Here is a 15,359-nt window from a genome sequence, read left to right as displayed (position 1 = left end):
CACAGAGATTGTGACTGTGCTCGCCAATCTACTTATCGAGGTCAAGATGACGTTGATAGCATGCTAATCCTGAAAACTAGCCTCCGAGTCGAGGTGAGAGTCAGCAGCTAGCTGTCACTCAAGAGGCCGCGCCCTTAATTATTCTTAACTTTTAACCTCCAAGAAAATAAAAACTAGCCTGCTAAAAAAAACCATTCACCCCCTCATTGTTGTCATGGAGATATGAACTAAACATACTGACTAGAATGTTTTTTTGGACCAGGCTGTAAATAGGTTTAATAAGACGAAAACGGCCTGTTTAACAAGTGAGTAAATGAAGAATTGCTCACTTTTGGTACCACCTCGTAGTGGCCACCCAATGCTACTGCAATGTTTGTCACTTCCGCATTGGATGCTGGTAGAACTCACTGTGGTTGGGGCTTGGTTTTGGTAGAATCGGCTAAAAAAAGCCAACTTAAGAATTATCTTCAATAATTAGATAACTGAATTTGTATTACCTTTATACTTTTTTCAAAATCACAGTTTAAAGATCTCCTATTATACTACTTTTCTGGTCTTAATTTCTTATTAATGACTCCTATAGAGCAACCTGACACGAATCGCAGCACAAAAAACGATGTAGATTTTCGGGAAACTCTTCCTCTTATCTGGCGCTTTCAGCATTCTCTGTCAACACTCGGCTTCGTCCTTCTCCGCCCCTTCGCCCCCTCCTGCCACCCCACTCCATTGTGATTGGTTACCTTCCGGAAGAGCATGTTGCAGCATTACCATACATGGAAAATCTGGATTGTTCTACGTAGATAAATCCCGGAAATTTGAACAAGTGAATCGCGACCGGTGTCCCTAGTGTTTAGCGCTCTGCACAGCCACCCCAGACGGTCAGCAGGGAATACGTCTAAATGCATGTACGTCATTATTTAACACTTTAGCATGGTTAAACATGACTATAAATCATTATAACAACGTTTATAGGTCATTAAAGCCGAAAAAGCATAGGTGCTCTTTAAGTTCCATGTCAGCTTGTTTTCAGTTGGTCTCATTGATTTACGCTGAGGTTAGAGAGGGAGGACGTGCAGGCAATGTTGCCAGATTAGGCAGTTTTTCTTGCTCAATTGGACTACTTTTTTACGACGTTCAGGCAGCCTTGCCAGATTGGGCGATTTTCCCGACCAATTGGACTTCTTTTAATAACGTTAGGCTGGACAAATGAGCATTAGGCGAGTACATACAATTTTGGCTGGTATAAAAAAAACTGGCGGGATTATTATAATTCGTATTTTAAACACATAAAGCTACCCACACATAGCCACTAGGAAGTAGGATCGAACACATAGGCCGCAATTACCATACATAGCCACTAGGAAGTAGAATCGAACACATAGGCCGAAATTACCACACATAGCCACTAGGAAGCAGGACCCGACATTTTGAGCTGCTATAACTAGCAGCACCTTTAGACAGGCGAGGAGGGCGAAACCAATACGTCATATAGACCACGCTTACTCAGTATTTAAGCAGGACCTGAAGCCAACGAGTTCAGAAACATCCGGCAGTCCATACTAGGAAGTTAGGTAGAGAGGCCTGCTGTTTGTCGCTCACACGCGTGTCCATACAATTCCCCTCCTTTTGCTTCATAGTTACCATACCGAAATACTTTAACAAAGTGAGTTCAAAGCGATCCCGATTAGACTACTTTCTTCAAGAACGCAACACCTTTCATAAGGCATATCGTTTGTGCAGCTAGTAACACTATTACTTCAGCAACTACTACTACTACTTCAAGTACTACTACTCCTACTACCCTTACTTCAGCTACTACTACTACCATTATTACTAGTACCACTACTTCTACCATCTTCCAGCTTTGACAGTATTGCATTTTAGCTTCCAACTTTTGTAACAATGTAATGCAATTCAGCGTTTGTCAGTTTTCGATTTCAGCTTCCAGGTTTATTAGCAGTGCACTGCAATACATTTGACCTTTCAGATTCTTGTTTTCAATTCCTTTTACATTTCTGTATGTTTAGCAATGCTTTTCGCTTTTCATTCAGCTGTCACTTTATTTGTTTCCAACAATTTAAAAAATTTTAAATGGTGTGCACTCCATTTAGACTTTTGAATTCTGGTCAAATCCCTTCACTTGATTTAAGCCATTTAGTTTCTTTATGCCTTAATCTAGTTGCCTTTATTAAAACATTTTTAACCTCACTTTGTACTACAGCACTCACCGCATTTTCTGCAGGAAATGCATTTTCTAGTTTATTGTTGATCGTGACCAAGCCTGGCCAATGAGCTGCAAATTATTGACCAATCGCTACGTTAACACTGACTTGGGAAGGGTGAAGCTATGCTCAGGCAACTCTGACGCTCAGGGACAGCTTCGGGCAACTCTATCACCACCTAGGGGGCCGGGCAGAGAAATGCATGTGTAATCAATAAGGCAAAAAAGGCCAACAATTTCAATGTCAAGTTTACATTGAAATTGTTAATTATTACACATTGGAAGATCTGCCCTCAAAAAAAGAGAAAGTTGGTCTCCAAATATATCTGCAATTACCCCGCTTAATGTGGTTGATGGCCAGCAGAGCCGTGATTGGTTCACATTATCGTCTTCAGAGGGAGCCAAACTACATTAAACCGCCTTCGGCTATTATGAAAATATTTCCAATTCAAGTTAACATCATTAAATCTGACTTTTTACCCATGGCTACACTGCCTGTACCATTGTGACTTTCTGAAACATGAAAACACGTCAATAAGATCTAGTGCAATAAAGCCACGCATGTGTGTTTCTTGCATCAGCATTCTATACAATAAAAGTTTCACAAAAGTGTAAAAGAGGGCCACAAATGTATTCGACTTTTGGGTACGACATAACAGATGTTTAATTGTGTTATCGTTTTTACCACACATAACAATATAATATCAGCCGTAGCTATCAGTTTGTTTTGACCGCTTCCTTGCTTTTACTTTGAAATTTCAAAAAAGGAAGTGCACCGTGTAATTTATGCGCAGACGCGAGATATTGGGGAAAAGCTAACCTAGCTAGCCGAACAAGTGTTGGGAGCCTGGACGACAGTTCTCTCACGTTGGGATGGCCATTTAAGGTCAGTTATTTAAACATCGCATATTTTCAGTGCTTACCAGATAGGTCGTGAAATTTAACAAGCTACGCATGTATCGTGAAGTATGTTAAAGAGTCTTAAAGGTCCAATGCTAGCAGATCCTCAAACCTAGCAGCCACTTTATTGCGGTAGCATATTTTTACTTAATGCATAGGTATATTTGTATGGCTATTTTTATATCCATCCCTCAGTTTGTATACTTTTAATTAATGTTCTACGCATTGTTCTAGCCAGGTTAGGTCCGTTGTAAGTAGTGCCTCTGGGTTGTGTATTAAAAACTGTGATACCGCGGAAGATAATATTTCACGCCTTCCTCAATGTGATCCACAATATTGTTGGTCAAGTGGCTTAAGTATAAAGTGGTTTGTCCATTGACTTAAAATAAAGCATAAACGACCACTGCTGTTATTGGGACAATGTGGACTATTGGTTACTAAATAATTACATTAAGCTAACCCCCATCATTAACAACGGTACAGAGACTGAGCCACCAAGTTGTATTCACTGATGACTCCGAATGAGTAAGTTAATTAGTAACAGTTTAGTGAGCCTTTTACTGCAGCGTACATCACACTCAAACTACAAGGTGGCTGTCTTGTTGATGAGTTATAAATGTGAGATCTCCTAGTGGCGTTTTTCACTGACCCTTGTGTTTTTCCCTCTCCTGTGTAGGTGGAAAACACACTGTTGAAACACATTTTAGGCTTCAGTGCATGGACGCAAAGCCAATGCGCAGGTGTGAAATACAATTTGAAGTGATTCCAATTTTATTACATTTATAATCCCTCCTGCCTTTCTCTCCTCATCAGTCCAAGCCTGTTGGTTAATTTGGAACAGAGGTTTATGTATATCCTTTTAGTGGTGGAAGCCTGCATGTAGCTGTTTCACCAGGGCTGTCACTTCTGACTGGTCACCCCTGATTGCTTGTTCATTTCAAAGCCCCCTGCTACTCTTTTCACCCTGCTTAAAAACTGTTGTCGTTTCAGCCTAAGCTGCTCTGTCTTGGTTGTTGTTGTATTTTTAAGTGTGTGTGTGTGTGTGTTTACGGGTACCTACGGCGGAAGATGAGGAACTCATTATTTTACAGTTAAAACCTATGCTTGTTGGATCACGCTACTTGTTGGCATAAGGGCTCCTCAGTCAGTTACACACACACACACACACACACATTCTGTAATCTTATCATACAAAAGTTGAGGGGTGGCTCATCCACCCCTCAACTTCAGTCTACTGACACCAGGCAGTAGACTGGTGATGTACTGTCTTTTTGAAGTTGAATCTGAGCAAGTTGCCAGTATAAATCAACCCGTTTGTTTCATTGTACTGAAACTGATAGTTGAAAGACTAAACTTAAACCTAAAGTTAAAATGAAAGTAGTACAAACTCCGTGCTACCCTTTGAAATATTCTAGGGGTAGGCACAGAGGGGAATCCTCCCCTTATGTAGATAAGGTTACACAGGCTCTTCTGGCACCCTGAGGTAGCCGTAGAGCTATACTTGGGACTTTACTTTATACCGCAGTGCAACCAAGGTATCAGTCAGATTTAATATCTGAAGACAGTAAGCCATTTTAATTTATTTTGCTTCATATTAATTCAACCATTTTTGTTGCTTGAAGAAGGGATCTGTTAGCCATGTCCAATCCACTGTAGGAAGACATTCAAATCGTCCTTTGAAAGCTTCATCCAATTGTGGGAATTGGTTTTCTTTGTTCAAAGCTCTATAACCAAACAGCAAACAAGGTGTAACTCCGTCCCATCCAGTGTCTAATTTCCGGCCCAGGCTTTGCCGTCCCCCACCAGAATAACTGCTACAAAGTAGTTGGACAGCTAGAGCCCGGATTGGCAGTGTAAACGTCTCTGGCAGTATTGCTTCTGTCTAAGCTCTGTTAGCTTATCGGTGCCTGAATTGACACTACAGGCAGCTTGGCCTTCATAATGAAATACAGAAAAATGCTGCCCTAGGGTTAAGTAGGCTCTAAAAGATACAGTGGCAGTATTCTTCATTTGTACACACTTTTTTAACCCGTTGTATTGGCAACAGAATTTGCAAATCAAAAATAATGAAATGTTTGCGATGCAGACACAAAATCAGCTCTGTGCTGTAAAATCTTACCATCAGACCAAACTGATAAACAATGAGCAAGTACGAGTGTAAAATAATGTGATAAATAATATTCAATCTAAAAATCTAAATAAAACAAATGATAACATAGATAGTCAACATTCATGCTGCAGAATTCCACCTCCTATTCCGTTCCTGTCTCTGTTTACACTCCGATGCACATGATGGCATTCCTCATGCATGGATGAGCTCAGGTACATACCAATGGGTGGGGAGCGGGCATTTAAATGACCTCTCCTCCTCTCCCCCACAGGGCTACCAGCGCACGCCAGGACGCCACGGGAATGGACATCACCAGCCGCTGCACCCTGGGGGACCCCAACAAGCTCCCGGAGGGGGTCCCCCAGCCCGCACGCATGCCCTACGTCTCGGACAAGCACCCGCGGCAGACCCTGGAGGTGATCAACCTGCTGCGGAAGCACCGGGAGCTGTGCGACGTGGTGCTGGTGGTGGGCTCCAAGAAGATCTACGCCCACCGGGTCATCCTGTCCGCCTGCAGCCCCTACTTCAGGTACGGGCCTCTGACGCCTGCCCTCCTGGCCGGTCCCGCCGGGAGAGCACGGCCTCCACACTGCCGGGGTTTGCTGCTCACTGGGGCCCCCTTGCTGAGAGGACATGCACTAATGTTACGCTCGGACGGAAGTATGTCTCATTTATAGATGGGCAACGGGCTCGGACGTGATTCAGGACATTTTGATGTGATCATATGCCTCTTGAAAAGATGAAAAAACGTGAGGATTTAAACACCAGGGAGAAAATACTGATTGAGTATTACTAATGCACTAGATTCATTCCGCGATTGGAAACTTTACCGTCTGCGTCGCAGGGCCATGTTTACCGGAGAGCTGGCGGAGAGCCGGCAGACGGAGGTGGTGATCCGAGACATCGATGAGAGGGCAATGGAGCTGCTCATCGACTTCGCCTACACCTCACAGGTAACCAGAGCCTGGATTCAGAGTCCTTGTTATAAACTAGCCTTCCTTGTTAGTTACTCTGGGTGACTCCTCGTTAGGAACTAACCCTGGGTTACTCCTCTAGGTTTTCTAACAAGGATTCATCCAGTGTTGGTTCCTAACTCCTCGTTATAAACTAGAATAATGATCAATAATACCCAATACCCCCCCCCCCCCCCCCGGCCAACAGGTGACGGTCGAGGAAGGCAACGTGCAGACCCTGCTGCCTGCCGCCTGCCTCCTCCAGCTGGCTGAGATCCAGGAGGCCTGCTGCGAGTTCCTCAAGAGGCAGCTGGACCCCTCCAACTGCCTGGGCATCCGGGCCTTCGCCGACACGCACTCCTGCCGGGAGCTGCTGCGCATCGCAGACAAGTTCACCCAGCACAACTTCCAGGAGGTTAGCACGCCGTTTGAACTCTTATATTTAACCTCCTCTGAGGTTGTTTTGAGTCCTCTATCGAGAGGGACCTCATTGGGATACGAGCACAGCTTATTTTGATCCAGTGGGTGTTACCCCTATGTTTTTTGCATACACATGTTGTCTTTTTCCAGGCCTTGGGTCATATACGTGTGTTGCCTAGTCCGTTGGGGATGTTGCGTTCCGGGACACGTACAGCTAATTCCTTAATTTGACCTTCCTGAAGTGAAGAATAACAACGTTTATTAGTGTCGGATGCTTTGACTGCAAAGTATTTAAAATAACCCATTGATTTCCACCACTTCTTATTGTAGTAGTATAAGTATTATACTTTATATTGTCCTTTTGAGTAGACTGTTGGTGTGTAACCACCACTTCTTGAGTGCAAATACTTCTAGAAATGTCCCCTCTGAAGTGCTGTCCGCCCCCCTTGCCAGGTGATGGAGAGCGAGGAGTTCATGCTGCTGCCCGCCAACCAGTTGATCGACATAATCTCCAGTGACGAGCTGAATGTACGCAGCGAGGAGCAGGTGTTCAACGCCGTGATGGCCTGGGTCAAATACAGCATCCAGGAGCGCCGACCCCAGCTGCCACAGGTAAGCTAAGGCTACAGCCAGGGCTACTGCTAGCTAAGGTTACAGCCAGGGCTACCGTTAGACAGGAGCTACAGCTAGCCAGAGATACCGCTATCCGTTGCTACCGCTAGATGGAGCTTCTGCTAGCTGCTAGCTGAAACAGAGTCATGGGACAACATGTATAACATGTTAATACATGTTATACATGTCTCATCGCTTCATTTCAACTGTCCATGGAAGAAGGAACGCTTTGAATTAGCAAATTTGCCAGGATCCACTGCCAAAAAATGTGTCTTAGAGCTTTACAGCATACTGCACTACTATCTAGTTATTGAGACTTGCAGTGAATAGCTGTCAGTTGTCATTAAGAACTGGTAGGGGTAAGGGCGTATTGCTCAGGGGTGCAGGGCTACAGGTGGCAGGGCGTTGGGGTTTGAACCCAGGATCTTTTGGGGTAACCGCTTTACTCTCCTGTCCCCCCCCCCTCAGGTGCTGCAGCATGTACGACTGCCCCTCCTCAGCCCCAAGTTCCTGGTGGGCACCGTGGGTTCGGACCCCCTCATCAAGAGCGACGAGGAGTGCCGGTGAGACCCCTTTCATGTTATGTTGACCGTGCGTCTGGGTGGGTGTGTGTGTCTCTAGGCAAGGCAAGTCTATTTTTATAGCGCCCTTCAAACACTTAGGCCTTTCAGAGTGCCTCCTATTGAATCACATTTTAAAGGCGTTGACGGAATATCAATAAAACAAAATAAAAGACAATAGTTTCAAAGTGTTAAGTATAACTCTCCAAAGGTTAAATGATAATTATTCCAGTGTAAACATCCATTTTTATAGCAATATAAAACCTGAGGCAAGCAGGAAAACGTGGAATCCTTGACTGACATGTAACTATAAGGCGTACATGCCTAGCACACTCAAACCTAGGGTCTGTCATTAAGGTCCTCTTTGAAGTCATTCCACAGAGCTCTGTTTTAACTCAGCTGGTGCCTGTGGCTGCTGTTTACATCACCGGCTGTATCGCAAAACCGTGGTGGCGCCTAGATTAACTGTGGGGATCGATGGTCGTCTCTTCCCCTCTTTGTCTATGCTTTAACGATGTGCCATACCTTAATACTCTCGAGAGAGAATGGTGTCGCTGGAAACCATAGCGACGAGGCGCCAGTAGCCCCTCTGGCTCATTCTTTAAGGGATGAGCGTACAAATAATGGTTGTACTGACTCTTATCTGCTGACTCTCAGAGGAGAACCTTTTAAAGAGTCTGATCTCACCGTTATCACGATGGGTCTAGACCCGCCCCCCTATTTGAACGAGTAAAGCTCAGCCTTTGCTGTAGTTTATCTATAGCCCTCCCTTATATATCTACGTTCTACCTTATATCCGATGTCCCGTTCGTGCTGCCATGTTAAGAATAGCGCTGGTGCTCAGCGTCTCCTCAGCAGAATGTATTCTTACGACGCGCCCTGTGTTGGTTTACAGGGACCTGGTGGACGAGGCTAAAAACTACCTGCTGCTGCCCCAGGAGAGGCCCCTGATGCAGGGCCCCAGGACCAGACCCCGTAAACCCATCCGCTGTGGGGAGGTGCTGTTCGCAGGTCGGTACCGGACCGTCACTGCAGTCTCGTACGACTGCAGTACACTTGGAGCCTTTGATGAAGCACCACTACCATGACAAGTGGCTCGTTATAAGAAGCGCAGAGTCTGAACTAGGGATCGACCGATATAGATTTTTTAGGCCGATTTTCTTTTCATCAGCCTTACTCCTCTTGCCCACTGCATCCGTCCGTTGACGCGTCCCATTGACTTTGAATGGGGCGGAGCTGCAATGCTTTGTGGATCCATCCGTTCCGTTGGATCCGTCGGCTCCTTCAAGAAAGTTGAACAGTTTTCAATTTTTCAGGCAGCTACAGATCCGTCATCCAATCAGATCTCGTATGCTCGGACTTGGCTGACGTACGCCTCTGCAAAGACTACTCCCCCATCCGTCAGCCACACCTTCCGTCATCTGTTGACGGACGGTGCAGTGGGTAGACGGCGTTAGCCGTGGCCGATACCAATTTTCTTGAGCCGATATTTGGAGACGATACTACCCTGGAAATCCAGAGTTCTCGCGAGAGCACAATTTGAATTTGCTCAGCGAGTCACTCTGGGAACGAGCAATATACTCACTCCCCGATTCCCATGGCTCAGAACATTAACCAATCAAATCTGTGTAATTGATATAGGCGGGCCAAAAGCGTTAAAAAAAAAGTTACAAATAAAAAAAACGTAAATATCGGTCGATCACTAGCCTGAACAGTTCTAGTTGGTGGAGGTCGTTAGGTGTGTTTCTCTCCCAACCGAAAGGCACTGGGTTTGATTTCGGATGTTCCTGTAGGGATCCTTCAAAAGGACGCCCCAACCACCTACCTGCTAGGGTTAGCCAAGTATTTTAGCTATCATTTATCATGTCATAATAAATTATGTCGCCTCATAAGGTGAGCATACAAATAATCTAATATTGTTCACCCTTTCGCCCCCTCTCTCTCTCCTGCAGTGGGGGGCTGGTGCAGTGGCGACGCCATCTCCAGTGTGGAGCGCTACGACCCCCAGACCAACGAGTGGCGCATGGTGGCGTCGATGAGCAAGCGGCGCTGCGGCGTGGGCGTCAGCGTGCTGGACGACCTGCTCTACGCCGTGGGCGGCCACGACGGCTCGTCCTACCTCAACTCCGTGGAGAGGTCGGCCATCTCGCCTTTCTCTGATCACTATGACTGTAGTTTCCCTTCCGCCCTGTCGAGGTGTAACATGAGATATACGGTTATATTTCATGTTACCCCCCCCGCGGTTACGCTACCACACATCTGCCGGTGAACCTCGGTGTCCGGGCTTTCCTAACGGCCGCGGCCCTCGTGTTTCCTGTCCAGATACGACCCCAAGACCAACCAGTGGAGCAGCGACGTGGCCCCCACCAGCACCTGTCGCACCAGCGTGGGCGTGGCGGTGCTGGGGGGCTACCTGTACGCCGTGGGCGGGCAGGACGGCGTCTCCTGCCTCAACATCGTGGAAAGGTGACAGCTGATGGCACTGCGGAGAGAGGGCTGGTGGGGGGCGGGGGGTACATGGAGCCCAGGGCCGTCTTCGCTGTTAAACATTCATGCCTCTAACTGTCGTTAGAGGCAGCACTAGTGAAAGTTAGCACGGGTGATTTGTTTTTATACCGTCTGCTGTTGATCTTTTCCCCTCACTACAACACATGAATTCTCCCTGCCGTCTGCAGACGGTTTAAAGCGTCCATCCAGATCGCTGCGGCCCCCCCGCAGTACCCGGGCTACGCTGATTTATTTCCTGATGTGTCCAGGTACGACCCGAAGGAGAACAAGTGGACGCGCGTGGCCTCCATGAGCACGCGGCGGCTGGGCGTGGCCGTGGCCGTGCTGGGGGGCTTCCTCTACGCGGTGGGGGGGTCTGACGGCACGTCGCCCCTGAACACAGGTAGCACGGCCCCACCCAGACCCGGGTGGGCCGTTTTCATCTTTTCTTTTCTTTTTTTTTCATGTTAAAGAGGAAGGGAATAGGTGGACTGCAATGAAAAACCAGGTTTTCTGCTTAATAATCACCGTGGTAACCCTTAAGAGCACCACTAGTAGCCTCCGTGTTGGGGGGGTGTCCTGACTGCGTCCCCCCCCCGGTGCTCTGCAGTGGAGCGCTACAACCCCCAGGAGAACCGCTGGCACACGGTGTCCCCCATGGGCACCCGGAGGAAGCACCTGGGCTGCGCCGTGTACCAGGACATGATCTACTCGGTGGGGGGCCGCGACGACACCACCGAGCTGAGCAGCGCCGAGCGCTACAACCCCCGCACCAACCAGTGGTCCCCCGTCGTCGCCATGACGTCCCGGCGCAGCGGGGTCAGTCCCCCTCCCCGTTAGTGTGTGTGTGTGCGTGGGAGTATGGGTCACTGTGTGTGTGTGTGTGTGTGTGTGTGTGTGTGTGTTTGTCACTGTGTGTGTGTGTGTGTGTGTCTATGGGAGGTTGGGTCACTGCGTGTGTGTGTGTGTGTGTGTGTGTGTGTGCGTCTGTGTGTCTGTGTCTATGGGAGGTTGGGTCACTGTGTGTGTGTGTGTCTGTGTCGATGGGAGGTTGGGTCACTGTGTGTGTGTGTCTGTCTATGTGAGGTTGGGTCACTGTGTGTGTGTGTATGGGAGGTTGGGTCACTGTGTGTGTGTGTGTGTGTGTGTGTGTATGGGAGGTTGGGTCACTGTGTGTGTGTGTGTGTCTATGGGAGGTTGGGTCACTGTTCTAATGAGTATCCCAGTAAACAGCATGACTATTATAACTAACCCTGTGCCTCTGGCGGTAGGCCGGTTGATTTCCTCCAGGCTGTCCGCCCTGTCTTGTTACTTGAACCACCTCTTGTGCTTCGTCCGCGTGCACACGAGAAGCAGCCCTCGGCCTGACTTCCCTCCTCCCTCCACACTCTGACCTCCCCTCCCCCAGGTGGGCCTGGCGGTGGTGAACGGCCAGCTGATGGCGGTGGGCGGGTTTGACGGGACCACGTACCTGAAGACCATCGAGGTGTACGACCCGGACGCTAACACGTGGAGGTAGGCGGACATTGGTGAACAGTGTGGCGCTGATGCTAGACGGATAGTGGCTCTAAGGCCGCTAAACCAAGTCCTCTGGATAGGACCCTCTACTGAAACCTCAAGTTATTTCCAATCACATAGTGGAGGCATATCAAATGTGTTAACCGTGGCTCGGACTAAAGATATATCATTGACGTGACAAGCTCTTGTGGTTCGGGTGTTTTGACTCGCAGTCGAAAGGTCCTGGGTTCGAGACCCCAGTGTCCGCAGTCAAGAGACCTCACTCCCACCCGCTCAATAATGACGATTAGCTAAAACAACTCACCGCAAGTCGCCTTGATTAGAAGTGTCTCCTAAATGCCTAAATGGTCAATGTACCATTACATTTTTGAGGTAGAATGTTCCTCCAGGGGTGAGGTCTGGACAGTGTGGGTGAATGTGTGCGGTGTCCCTGGCGTTGACCCGGCTCTGTCCTCTCCCTCCCAGGCTCTATGGAGGCATGAACTACCGGCGGCTCGGAGGCGGCGTGGGCGTCATCAAAATGACTCACTGTGAATCCCACATATGGTAGCCTGCTCCAGCGCGCCCTGCGTCCCCACCGACCCCTGCTACTGTCACGCCTACCCCCGACCTCCGAGACCACCCCAAGCCACCGCCACCACCAAGCCCTCCTACCACCACCGCCAACCCCTTACCAACACCAACCCCACCACTGACCCAGACCCCCTACCACTATCAACCCCCCACCACCACCACCACCTCCTCAAGCCACGGCCACCCGTACCTTATCTCCAACACACCGACCCCACAACCACGCCCGCCTCTGGCCGCTCTCTCGACCTCAACCGGGCGGAGGGACAGATGATGCCTCTCTTCACCAAACTCTGTGCCTCCAACAGAGACGTCTGGTTCCACGTCTGCCGGATGTTGGCCATAGGGTGGGGGTGACCTTGTGACGTGTGGATGCTTGCCGCGGACGACGTTGAAGTGAGTTTGCCACGGAGAGAAGCGTTTTTCTTCTTCAGTAGTGCGTGTGTGTGGAGCGCCGCATGGAGCACGTGACCGCTTCCAGCTCACAGCGCCGTGCTTTTAAAGCACTCTGTTTTCTTTGCTTCATTTTTTTTTGTTTTCCCCCATAAAAAACAATGCAGGTGGGGGCAAGGGCCACCTGCTTGCAACTCGATCCTTTGAAGCCTATTGGTTGAAAAGATTTGGGCCAGATCTAAGGAATGTAAGAAAGTCACTCCCAAGCAAGTTGTTTTTTGTTTTTTTCAAGGTGGACGCCAGTGAAAATGACCTTTTTGAATGGTGGAGAAACACGGAGTTACTATTTGGGCTATTTAAGGAGGAGCCGGAGTAAACATGAGCACACGGCAGAGTGTGTGTGAATGGGGTGGGGGGGCATCTCAGGATGAATAGTATGCTGTCTGTGTGTTGCTAGCACTCCCCTTGGTTCTGCCACACAGACGTTCTCTACAGCTTCTCTACGCTGTATCAACACATCTCACGCTGACCCCTCATTGAAATTCAAAATCGTACATAAATATCGTCATTTTACTTCATGTTTTTCGGGATGCCAGGTTCAGGTTGTGCAGCATAGCAAGTACTGAGTCGTCAGATAGAGATGGGCAGTTTCCCCATTTACCCATTCCCAGATGAATCACAGTGAGAGAACGGGCATCGTTAAGGCAAGGTAGAGGAAGCATGAAAAAAGAAGCATGATATTATCATGACTGCACTCCCCCCACCTCACCTGTCCCGATTGTCTGTGCCCAAAACAGCGGTGCAGCTAAGGACGCCAAGGGGGTCTGAGGTGGGTTCTAGAGGGTGATGGATCTTTTAAGACCAGTCCCTGGGGGATAGCAGTCCAGCTGACGAAGGGGAGGGCGGAGGGGGAACTGAATCCATGATCATTAGAACAAAAGCGAAATTCAGTTCACGGCATATGAAATTATATATTTTTTTTTCTTTTTTATCGTCCTGCTCCCATATTCTAATCATAAGACTGAAGGATTGTTTGAACTCTGATCAAGCACTAGTTCTTACACAGCAGGAGTGGGGCGTTTTGTGACTTCTCTCTTCGGTCGGTTCCCCGTGTTTTCCTCGGTTGTCGTCGTGGCGACGCGCCGCAAACCACAGTGCCATAAACGTAAACCTTCTAGGATGCAGCTTTTTTCAGCGTAAAGGGACTGAACCATGGTGGCTCTAACACCACACACTCACTCCCTCACACACTCGTCCTCTCTTCCAATCCACGTCCCTCCACCCCACACACACTGTCTCACAGAGGTTGGAGATTAGTGGTGGAGGTGGCCGGCTCCATTGCATTAGCGAACAGAGCTTGTCGGACATTAGATGCACTGTGACTGGTAGTTGTCGTTTTTTATATTTTATTTAAGCTTAAGTATTTTCTATTAGAACAAAGCCCATACGTCTTGAACACAAAACATCTCCATCTTCTATTGTTTTGGTTCCCCTGACTTTAACCCGGTATCAACAGACACACACACTCAATTTCAATTCTGGCACACGGTATTGAAAGATGAGGTTTTCTATGTGAAACACATTTCGATTCTTCTTTTTTAACACAGTTCTGCCCGTTTCTGCACTTTAATATGACCTTAGTTTGGAACAATGCATTGCTGTAATCGCAGTCCATCAGGCTAGCCAATAACGTTTGATCGTTTCAATGCATCCAATGAAACTCGCATCTTTTAGATGTCTCTGCATTTAGTTTGTTAGATTGTTTGTTAAATACAAGTTCAAATACAAGTTCAAAGTTGAACAAGGTTAATGCTTTATCTGGGGTCAAAAAATGAATTTGATTTCATGCAAATATTTTGGCACTAGTAAAACTAGTGTTCTGGTTGGTATGCACCATGGGATTTAAACTAAGTATCTGGTTACCACCCCTTGCAGTAACTGTTTACGGTTAATCGCTCTCATTGTGCACAGAAAGTACCATTCATGTTACACGGCGATGCACGTTTCATTTCAATGTAAAAGTGGCAACGTAGGAAGCGTGTGTCTTGTTTAGCGGCTTACATTTGAGTTCCAAGTGTCCCGAGCTTTATAGATGGTACTTTCATTTAACTTCACCACTTAAATGGATTCAAGAACTGTCCATCCTGTCACTATAAAGAGATTCACATATTTGAATTGATGACATCAAAGGTCTTGGTGTATAACGAATTCTGTAAAGAAGAACGGTATAAAAGATCTTATCTAGAGATTTTAATCAATTGTTATTGCATCTATCGCTCAACGCAAACACAATGCCTTCTGTGAAGACAGGAACTCAAAGTAGCCCTGGCGTAGCTACAGCCCCTTGCAGCCATCTCCTAATGCACACCGCTCGTACACGGTCCCCGGTCCTGACTCGATGGCCAGGTTGTGTGAACTGTTCTTCAGCTGTGAGCACGGCCACAGCCCAGGATTCTTTATTCAATGGACTAATGGAAAAGGAACATTTCTTCCTTAAAGCGGTTCTTTGTTTCTGATCCTTTTGTTGAAAAGGAATATTAAGGATTGTTCGGCACAACCTCCGTCAGTGGAATTCAGTACATAATAAAACGTGAGAGAACCTGTTGTGGTCCTGC

General features: G+C 47.5%; 1 protein-coding gene across 1 annotated transcript; it reads left to right on the top strand.

Annotated features, from left to right (window-relative positions):
* The first annotated feature begins 3,008 nt into the window (after positions 1–3,008).
* klhl20 (kelch-like family member 20) lies at positions 3,009–15,340 on the top strand. The gene is made up of 14 exons (XM_079751641.1): positions 3,009–3,107; positions 3,798–3,861; positions 5,503–5,760; positions 6,076–6,184; positions 6,393–6,599; positions 7,058–7,216; positions 7,685–7,779; positions 8,672–8,787; positions 9,729–9,912; positions 10,099–10,242; positions 10,533–10,666; positions 10,874–11,082; positions 11,672–11,778; positions 12,247–15,340. The coding sequence occupies exons 2-14, from the start codon at positions 3,839–3,841 to the stop codon at positions 12,329–12,331; spliced, it is 1,830 nt and encodes a 609-aa protein (XP_079607767.1). The 5' UTR covers positions 3,009–3,107; positions 3,798–3,838; the 3' UTR covers positions 12,332–15,340.
* The last annotated feature ends 19 nt before the right edge of the window (positions 15,341–15,359 follow it).

This window comes from Pollachius pollachius, assembly GCF_949987615.1.
Source record: "Pollachius pollachius genome assembly, chromosome: 14".
In the NCBI taxonomy this organism is placed as follows: Eukaryota; Metazoa; Chordata; class Actinopteri; order Gadiformes; family Gadidae; genus Pollachius; species Pollachius pollachius.
Note: the sequence above shows the minus strand (reverse complement) of the source record. Positions and strands in the feature narration are given on the sequence as shown.